Source organism: Arvicanthis niloticus, chromosome 5, assembly GCF_011762505.2.
Source record: "Arvicanthis niloticus isolate mArvNil1 chromosome 5, mArvNil1.pat.X, whole genome shotgun sequence".
In the NCBI taxonomy this organism is placed as follows: Eukaryota; Metazoa; Chordata; class Mammalia; order Rodentia; family Muridae; genus Arvicanthis; species Arvicanthis niloticus.
The window spans coordinates 18523032-18532919 of record NC_047662.1 but is presented as its reverse complement, the minus strand read 5'-3'; the positions used below and the strand labels follow the sequence as shown (position 1 = coordinate 18532919).

Genomic DNA, 9888 nt, shown 5'->3' with positions numbered 1-9888 from the left:
GGGCAGAACTTTTAATTTCTTCTTATTCTTTTCTCCTTCCTTAACTGGAAAATCAAGACTACTTTTTTGTCTTTTTTTAAAAAATATATGATCAGGAAAATGGAATACTAAGGGAGTCAGACATTGTTCTTTTTCCACGTTCTCTGTTGATGGTTGTCTTAGGGCTTCTATTGCTTTGATAAAACTTCATGACCAAAAGGAACTTTGGGAGGAAAGGGTTTATTTGATCTTGTAGTTCACCATCCAAGGAAGTCTGGGCAGGAACTCAAGTGGAGGAATGCTGCTTATTTTGGCTTGCTCCTCTTGGGTTGCTCTGCCTGTTTATAGCACCCGGAACCCCTGGCCCAAGAGTAACACCTCCCACAGGGTGTTGGCCTCGCCCAAAAGTTAATCTGACAAGAAAACATTTTCTCAATTGGAGTTCTTCTAGGAGATTCTGTGCTGACATAGACCAGCACAGTGATACACTACTATTGATTTGAGCATTTATTTCCCTGCCTAGGTTGCTGCTTTAAAGTCGGACTTGCTGGTACAAAGCAAGCATATTAGACATTAGCTCTGTTTCTTGAGTTCTAGTATAGAATTAATTACTTTGCTTTCTGCTAGTGTCTGTTGAAGTACTGATTATAAAATTTATAGCTTAGGCCGGGCGGTGGTGGTGCACGCCTTTAATCCCAGCACTTGGGAGGCAGAGGCAGGCAGATTTCTGAGTTCGAGGCCAGCCTGGTCTACAGAGTGAGTTCCAGGACAGCCAGGGCTACACAGAGAAACCCTGTCTCAAAAAACCAAAAAAAAAAAAAAAAAAAAAAAAATGTATAGCTTAGTCCCGGCAGTGATGCGCACCTTTAATCCCAGCATTTGGGAAGCAGAGTTCAATCAAGGTCAGCTTGGTCTACAGAATGAGTTCCAGGACTTCTGTGAGAAACCCTGTCTTTAAAAAAGAAACAAATGAACAAAAAAGTATAAAATTCATAGCTTAGTGTGCACTTCAGTTTTCTAATGTTTGATTTCTTAATTTTTTTTTTTTTTTTTTTTTGAGACAGGGTTTCCCTGTGTAGCCCTGGCTGTCCTGGAACTCACTCTGTAGACCAGGCTGGCCTCGAACTCAGAAATCCACCTGCCTCTGCCTCCCATGTCCTGGGATTAAAGGCGTGCGCCACCACCGCCCAGCTGATTTCTTAAATTTCTAATGGTATAGAACATACTTGATACTTTTATATTATACTTTACAGATACTACTTTTGACTTTGGTATTTAAATAATCAGGTGAGCTTGTAAGAAATACTTACAAGAACCGATTTAATGGTTTGCTAAAGAAGCTTGTGAAATTATAAATTCCTAGTCTAGGAGCTGGAAAGTATCAGGATGGACTTTTAATTATAGAAGTCATCATGTTTCTTTGTGTTGATGGTGTGTGGTGCTTCAAACTCACATGCTAGGTGTTTTACCAAGAATCTACAAAGTCCTGAAACAGGAAGACAATAGGTTTTTTTAATTGAAATTGTCCTGTAGCTCACTAGTAGACTCTACTGTGTTTAATACCCAGCACTTAAAAACACAAAAACAAAAACCCAAATAAGTGGTTTCCTCAACATTTGGGAGGCAGAGGCAGGTAGATTTTTATGAGTTTCTGGCCAGCCTGGTATGATTGATTGATTGATATATATATATATTCCATGTCAACCCAAGAAACTCTGTCTTTAAACAGAACACTAGTTTTTGCTTTTTTGGTGGTTGCTTAAGGCTTCATTGGCATTTATTTGCTTTGCTCTGCTTTTAGTTTGGGCACAGTAAGTTCTATGCTAGATATGATCAGAACTTTAGTATCCTGTTGAGTTTCACAGATAGCTATATTCAACTCACCTTTGCATTTCACATCCTTGAAACATCTGTGCAAAACTTAGATAATGAATATCACATTTTTATTGATATCTGGAAAGTTTAGTTTTTATATGATTTTTTTTTTCTTTTATTGCAGCTGACATTTTCCCTGGGTATGGATTGTTTCCAGAATTAATTATTTGGAATTAAGGAGTTTGGCTAAATAAGACCTTTTTTTTTTTTTTTTTTTTTTTAAATAAAGAAAACCTTTAGATTTACATATTTTAATGTATATGGCTGTTTGTGTGTATATGTACCACATGTGTGCCTGGTGCCCTCAAGGGGTCAGAAGATAGCATCAGATCCCTTGACACTGGAGTTAGGGATGGTTGTGAGCTTCCATGTGGGTGCTGGAACTGAGCCACTTCCAGCTCCTCTTTTGCCTTCTAAAATAAAATGAGAAAGCATTGCTTTTTCTTCTCAACAGTAATTTATGTATAAACATACGGTGAAGGAAACAGTTCTTTCTGGTTAGGCTACTCTTACAAGTTAAAATAATTATAAAATGCTTGCTAAGACACAATATGTTTATAACTTTTCAAGATTTTAAAAAATTATGTGTATAAGTGTTTTGCTTGCATGTCTGTCTGTCTGCACTGTGTACATACATGGTGCCCATGGAGACTAGAAGAGGGTGTCACATTCTTGGAACTGATGGTAGAGACGGCCATGTGGGAGCTGGGGATTGAGCCTGGAGTTCTCTGGAAGAGCAGCAGATGCCCTCAACTGTTGAGCCAGCGCTCTACTTCCCCGTTTATACTAAGTCTTAAAATACTGTGTCTTATATAATAAACTTACCTTTGTAATTTAGGCTATGGATGAAATGAATGGAAAAGAAATAGAAGGGGAAGAAATTGAAATTGTCTTAGCTAAGCCACCTGACAAGAAAAGGAAAGAGCGTCAAGCTGCTAGACAGGCCTCCAGAAGCACTGCGTGAGTTTATATTTTATTATTGAATAAAGAATACCTTGGTAACAGATGAGATTAATAAGGTCAGGATGAATCTTAAAGTAACCTGACGTGTTTCCTTTCTTCTTCCCTCCATTTGCTAGGTACGAAGATTATTATTATCACCCTCCTCCCCGAATGCCACCTCCAATGAGAGGTCGGGGTCGTGGAGGGAGAGGTGGATATGGCTACCCTCCAGATTATTACGGTTATGAAGACTACTATGATGATTACTATGGTTATGACTATCACGACTACCGTGGAGGCTATGAAGATCCCTACTACGGCTATGATGATGGCTATGCAGTAAGAGGAAGAGGAGGAGGAAGGGGGGGGCGAGGTGCTCCACCACCACCAAGGGGGCGGGGAGCACCACCTCCAAGAGGTAGAGCTGGCTATTCACAGAGGGGGGCACCTTTGGGACCACCAAGAGGCTCAAGGGGTGGCAGAGGGGGTCCTGCACAACAGCAGAGAGGCCGTGGTTCTCGTGGAGCTCGGGGCAATCGAGGGGGCAATGTAGGAGGCAAGAGGAAGGCAGATGGGTACAGCCAGCCTGATTCCAAACGTCGTCAGACCAACAACCAACAGAACTGGGGGTCCCAGCCCATCGCTCAGCAGCCGCTTCAGCAAGGTGGTGACTATTCTGGTAACTATGGTTACAATAATGACAACCAAGAATTTTATCAGGATACTTATGGGCAACAGTGGAAATAGACAAGTGAGGGCTTGAAAACGATTCTGTCAAGATCCAATTGGCTCTAGATCTACATCCTTCAAACAAAATTGGCGTAACTGTTTCATCTTTAAGTAGCAGTTTGCTGCCATTTGTATTCAGCTGAAGAAGTCACTATTGTGTATATACTCAAGGCTTCTTATTTTTCTTCTTTTCTAAATGCTCTTGGACATTATTGGGCTTGCAGAGTTCCCTTATTCTGGGGTTACAATGCTTTTATCGTTCCAAGCTTCATCTTAGCTTCAGAACAAACTGTTAAATCATGATTTTGCAGAACCTTTGGTTTGGACAGTTCTGGTTTTTGGATTTGGAATAGATTACATAGGAGTCTGAAGTATGCTGTAAATAAAAATGCAAGCCAGTGCTTTGTCTTAGTAGTTTTAAGAAATTAAAGCAAACAGACTTAAGTTTCCTTGTATTGAAAGTAACCTATGACTGTATGTTTTGCATTCCTAGAAGCAGGTTAACTGTGTTTTTAAATTGTTATAATCACACCTTTTTGAAATCTGCCCTACAAAATTTGTTTGGCTTAAACGTCAAAGCCGTGACAATTTGTTCTTTGATGTGATTGTATTTCCAATTTCTTGTTCATGTAAGATTTCAATAAAACTCAAAAATCTATTCAAAACATCACCTATTTCAAATTCAATTGTGTCCTAAAACATTATTTTATTCATAATCCTTGAAGAAATACTGTTTTCAAAGTAGAACTGCCTATGTGAGTGATCAAATTCATGAAAAATTTATCGTCTATTCCATCATGTATTATGGATACTAGATTTGAGGATTATTCTAAATTCACATATTCCAAATACCATTTCATTGATTGGTGTTCTCTCATAATCTTTTCTAATTTTGAAATTTTATCCTTAAAAGAAAACAAACAGACTTAAATGTTTTGTACAGGTATTGAATAATTTTTATTAAAGCAAAATGGAGCTGGGGAAGCACACTACAATTTGTTTTGACCCACATTCTTTCAAATCAAGGATGATTTGTGACCAAAGACTTTATTTGCTGGATAAGTAAATACACATACACTGTGGACTAATCTCAGTTTTAGTGTTGATGATCAGCATCCCTGTTTTACCGGTCAGGACTGTGATTCCTATTGCTGTGTAAACTTGCTTTGGGAAGCAGTCATGCCTTAGACTTTTAAATATCAAGTGGTTATGTCTCTGGCTTTCTGATAATACCTCTTTTAAACTTTTACCACATCTATTGGCTAAATTTTTGTTGGCCAAGTGGTAACGTTATCTATCTCCTTGCTTCTTTTAGGAATTCCAATTTATTCTAATGGCTTTGCTAAATGAAAAGAGCAGAAGAATGTAAAACTTTCATTTTGAAAATTTTTTTTTCTTTTGGTCTTGGGAATTGAACCCAGGGTTTGCACACATGCTACCATTGAGTTGTATCACTAACCCCACTAAAATGTTTTAAATTATAAAACATAAGCCACTGGGGGATAATTAAAATGGACTCCCTTGTTTTTATGCTTTGTTCCTGTTTGGTGTCTTTTGTGATCACAGTTTCAGGTTTCAGAATCATAAGCCATTCACTTATTGTCAGCACAGTCAATCTCATTTCCCGTTTCATGACTTCATTTTGAACCTTAACATTTGCTAATGAAAGCCAAATTCCACATTTCTTTTCCAAAGTTTATTCATATAGTACAGTAGTTTAACAGGCTTTATTAAGTTTTATTCTGTAGAAGTTGGTAAAAGAATTATGTGGCCTGTTATAGTTATGTTAGCATGGGTGTTAGTAAGGTTTAGATTATAGTTCTTATATTTTTCTAATGCCCATGTATACAAATAGAGCAGAACTCTAAATGCTGCTTTTAAACTTACAGTAATTTGAAGCCTTGAGTGTAAATTAGACTTAAGCACTAATTTTTTCTTGGAAAGAAAAACATATATAAGTAAAAGTTTCATTTTTCCCCCCTAAATACATATTATGGGCTAGCAAGATTTCCCAGCAAGTGCTATCAAACCTGACTGAGTGTGATCCCCACAACCCACATGATGGAGTCACAGTTGTGTTGTACCACACGTATGGAAGTCAGAGGACATGTTTCACACATACATAATTGATTGATTAAAATGGTTTAATTAGACGTTAGTCATAAAGAAAATTATGAAAGGCAATAGAATGATTCTGAAAACGTAATTTATTGTGCTTCTGCTAATAACCCTAAAATACAAACTAGTAAACCCTCAAGTTCCATTTCAAAATCTTTTAATTGTATATTTTATTTCAAATTTTAAGTAGGCACTTCCTATTCTGTTCCTCTCGCTAATTAAAAATATATCTGCAGAGATTTCCTTTAATCTTTGCCTTTTAAGTTTTTACTTAGTTAAAAGTCTGTGACCCTATATAAAATTTCACTTTAGAGCTTTTCCTATTTGATGTCATATGAGTTATTGCTTGTAGTATTGAGAAAAAAGATAAACCCAGTGCTCAACTTTTCATAGTCATTGAACAAATGTCAGTAAGGAAAGTTGCAAATTTACACTAGGGAGTTCTTTTGGTTTTGGGTTTTTTTTTTTTTTTTTTTAAGAAGTGACTAGGCACAGATTAGGGAGTTCGGAGAGACTTGACTTCCTATTCTACCTTTCCATCTTTTTTTCTCCCTACCCAATCTAGTTGATGAAGCTTTTATTTATGAGCCTGTCAGATTAAATGAGTGTTGGGAAATAATACCTATATTGAGGTAGACCTCTTTGTAGGTATCCTCCTGACAGTAACAAGTATGTTCCTTCCCCATAATGGAATGTAAATTTTTATTTGATCACTCATTTATAGCAGTTGTTTAAATGTGTATATTTATATGAAGGTGTTTGAATTAAAAACAAAAAAGTTCTAATAAGTTGCCAGATTCCTAATTAAATTTGAGTTTTACCTGATCAAAAGATAAGGAAAATGAGTTTTGGTTTTAAAGTTCCTTAAAAAGAAATACAGCAGAATTGTTTTTCATTTTTCTTAGTTACTGGGATTATTCTGCAAAAGAAAGCCCAATGCTTTCTCCTAGGTAGAGATAATTTTTCTCATTGACTTTGGATGAGGATGTGAACCCTTTTACATAAATTCTGTATTTTAAAGTATAGAAGAGAAAGGACATAAAATTCCACTCCTATCATAAAGCCTTATAAAATTATTCTTGAAACTCATTACATCATTTGCCTCCTGCTCATTTAAATATAATCATACCTATGTTTTATTAATTGTGTATTATTTGTAAAACCAAACTCTTCCAGTAAATACTTGCTATAAGGCTGTTCCTTGTTTGTTATAAAGACTTGTAAATTTGTTAAACATTTGCCTTTCAAAGATACTCAGTCTTACTGACCTGAGCTGTTCTCAGGACAGTTGGTTGTATTTACTGTTTTCACTACTTTGATTATCTGGAATTCTCTAAATGAAAAGAGAGCCTTATAGAAAGATGGCACTGGACATAGAAGTATGTTTGTTTCTTGGAAATGGAGCTTCTGTTAACTTAGGGGTAGAGTTCTGGTCGAGCCAGTGGATTATATGACTGACTGCAAAGGCCAGAATAACAGATCCTCGAACCAGACATGCTTACTTCTGCATAACAAGTTTGTAAATCAGGTCTTATTTTTGAAACCCAAACAGGAAGCTTTAAAAATATTAACTCACTTAATATATTGATCAGTAATTTAATATTAACACTTAATTTATAGTAGTTACTGGTACTATTTCTAGAAATATTTTTCTTTTTAAAATACTTGTTTATATGTGTGTGTGTGTGTGTATATATATATATACATATATACATACATACATAACTGTTGTTATTTTGAGGTTACCAGAAGCTCTGGTTTTGCTTTTCTTTTGCTTTTTTTTAATCATTTTTTAGATGTTGTCCAGAAATCTGCAAGTGTTCTTTTCCTGTTTTAACTCCTTCCTTTTGTCACCTGACTATCAGGGAAGCGAGGTTGAGGCTGCCCTGCCCTGACATGTCATGATGTCGACTTGATAGGTGGGGTTCGCTGGGGACCATAACCAGTGGAATTGTTGGTAAGAACTTTTTTTTTCTATTTCTTTTTCTTTCTTTTTTTCTGTTTTTGCTTTTGGTCTTTTGTTTCTTTTTTTTTTTTTGTTTTTTGTTTTTTATTTACAAGTGGGATAGAGTTGTGGGAAAATGCTGCCCATATCTTGTAAGTAGGCAGTTATGTTGGCCTTAAGGAAAAATAAGTGTTTAAGTAGTATTTGTATTCTCATAGGAACATATAATAAGTACCTAACTCATTTTCAAATTAGTAAATCAGCTGGATATTAAGATATGAAAAAATTTCCAGTTATAATTTATCAAGCTAGATACCTTACAATCTAAAGTATCTCTTGAAGCAATAATGATATTTTATTTTACTGTGATTTTAGTCTCTCTGGTATCATATCTATTACATTTTTATGGGATGTTAGTGTATAAGCATTTTAAGAGATTTATTGTACACTAATGTTTAATCAGAATAGCAAGGTATTGCCTAGGCTGGAGGGTTTAAATAGTATATGTATGTGTGTGTGTGTATACATACATATATATGTATACACATACATATGTATATGTATGTATATATATTCTATAAAATTTTAATGTTGTAAAATCAGACTCGAATTTTGGCAGTTTAGTAAAATAGCAGTATTGGTTTAAAGATAAGTTTATATGGTAACTTAGGATACAGAAGAAGTTTACATGGCTAAAGTCTTGAGACCTTGAGCATGAATCGAAACAAAGGTGGAGTTGATGTGGTTTAGTGAGAGCTCATAGTTAATAATCTTTGAGGCACTAAGTTCAGTCCTCAGCACCCCCTACTAGATGAAAAACAAACTTTATAAACCTGTCAATTGACACAATTAGTAAATACTGCTAGAATTAACAGTCTAGATTACTAAACATTAAAATTCTCTAGTGCGTGTGGTGGTGCTTACCAGTAGTCCCAGCACTGGGGAATATGAAGGAGGAGGAGCATGAGCTCCAGGCCAGCTGGGTTAACACAACAGAAACTTGCCTCAAACAATCCAAGGCTTAGGATGTAGTTCAGTGATGGAGCACTTGCCTGGCATATGTAAGGGCCTAGGATCAATTCCTAGTAGCACAAAAATTAAAAAACTAAAAACAAAAAAACCTTCCAGCTTATACTCAGGGTATATCATAATGATTAAGTATAAATTGAGGGAAGCCAATAATAAGTAGACAAAAATAATTATAATTTGTAACACTGAATAAAAGTAATTGCGGGCATTCATGTTTGGAGAACTGCCTGGGTATTCTTGTGGAACTTTGCCTTCTCTGGCAGTATCAGTGTAGAATCTGGTTGGCGTTACACGTGTGCTAGTCACAGTCAGCATTGGGACTGTAAGTGTTTGTAGCTCTTGGTTCACAGTAGAATAGCTAGCTAGGTACCACAGTGAAATCATACAGAATAACTAGCAGTTTCAGGGGTGAGTTAAAGTTTGTTCCTTTGTCTACATTTTATGCATGTATCAGTGCTAGGAAAAAGTTAGGCGTAGAACTTGGTTGTTTGCACTAAACAGTGTGCTTCTTGGGAACTTTGTTGGCATTAGGGACACTCAATGTTGATGAGTTTGTGTAAATGAAGAGAAGTAACAGTACAATTTATTAACCCTATGCATTTGCAACAAAATACACTTGGTGGGACCAGAAAGGAAATGGGCATTGTGGAAGAACTCTTAAATTGTCCCAATAAGGGGGCTTCCATTCCATGTAGCAGCTGTGTCAGGATCTCCAAACATTACTTACTGTGATTTTTCACAGGTAAAGAGGCTCTTCTGGCCTGCTAAAGAAAATAGGTAGAATTGTACCTTAAAGAGTCACTGCAGTATTTAGTTATGTTCTCTGGCTATTTCTAGAATTGGATTGAAAATGCCTACAAAAGACTTAACTTTCTGGTGTGCATACAGCACAGTAGGACGAGGTATATCCAAATCGGGACAGTTACAAGACACGATCCAGTTAATCATTTTAAGAAAAACCTGCCTTTGGTACAGTGTTTTATGTGCCATAACTGTATTGGAATATTTGTATACTGTTAATATTTTTAATAAAATTTAACATGTTCAAAATGTTGTGTTGGTGATTTGGGGTGGGGTGTGATGAATTCAATTGTGCAAAACAAGAGTTTTAAGCTATGTAATTTAGATTTTTATAGTCAAAAAAGGAGTTCCTCCCAAATTCAGTACTAACCTATTTGAAAGAAGCTAGTTAAGAGTAGCAAAGTAATTTACTTCTTCTGAATTCCTGTGTGTGGGTCTTCCCGGAGTTACTTAGAATACTTTTGGTGAGA

General features: G+C 36.0%; 1 protein-coding gene across 1 annotated transcript in view; it reads left to right on the top strand.

Annotated features, from left to right (window-relative positions):
• Nucleotides 1-4192, top strand: part of Hnrnpr (heterogeneous nuclear ribonucleoprotein R) — a 25798-nt gene extending 21606 nt beyond the window's left edge. Inside the window, exons 8-9 of the mRNA XM_034502002.2 lie at nucleotides 2693-2814; nucleotides 2934-4192. Of these exons, the coding sequence (XP_034357893.1) occupies nucleotides 2693-2814; nucleotides 2934-3543 (732 nt within the window). The 3' untranslated portion in view covers nucleotides 3544-4192. The remainder of the gene's footprint in view (nucleotides 1-2692; nucleotides 2815-2933) is intronic.
• Nucleotides 4193-9888: the final 5696 nt, after the last annotated feature.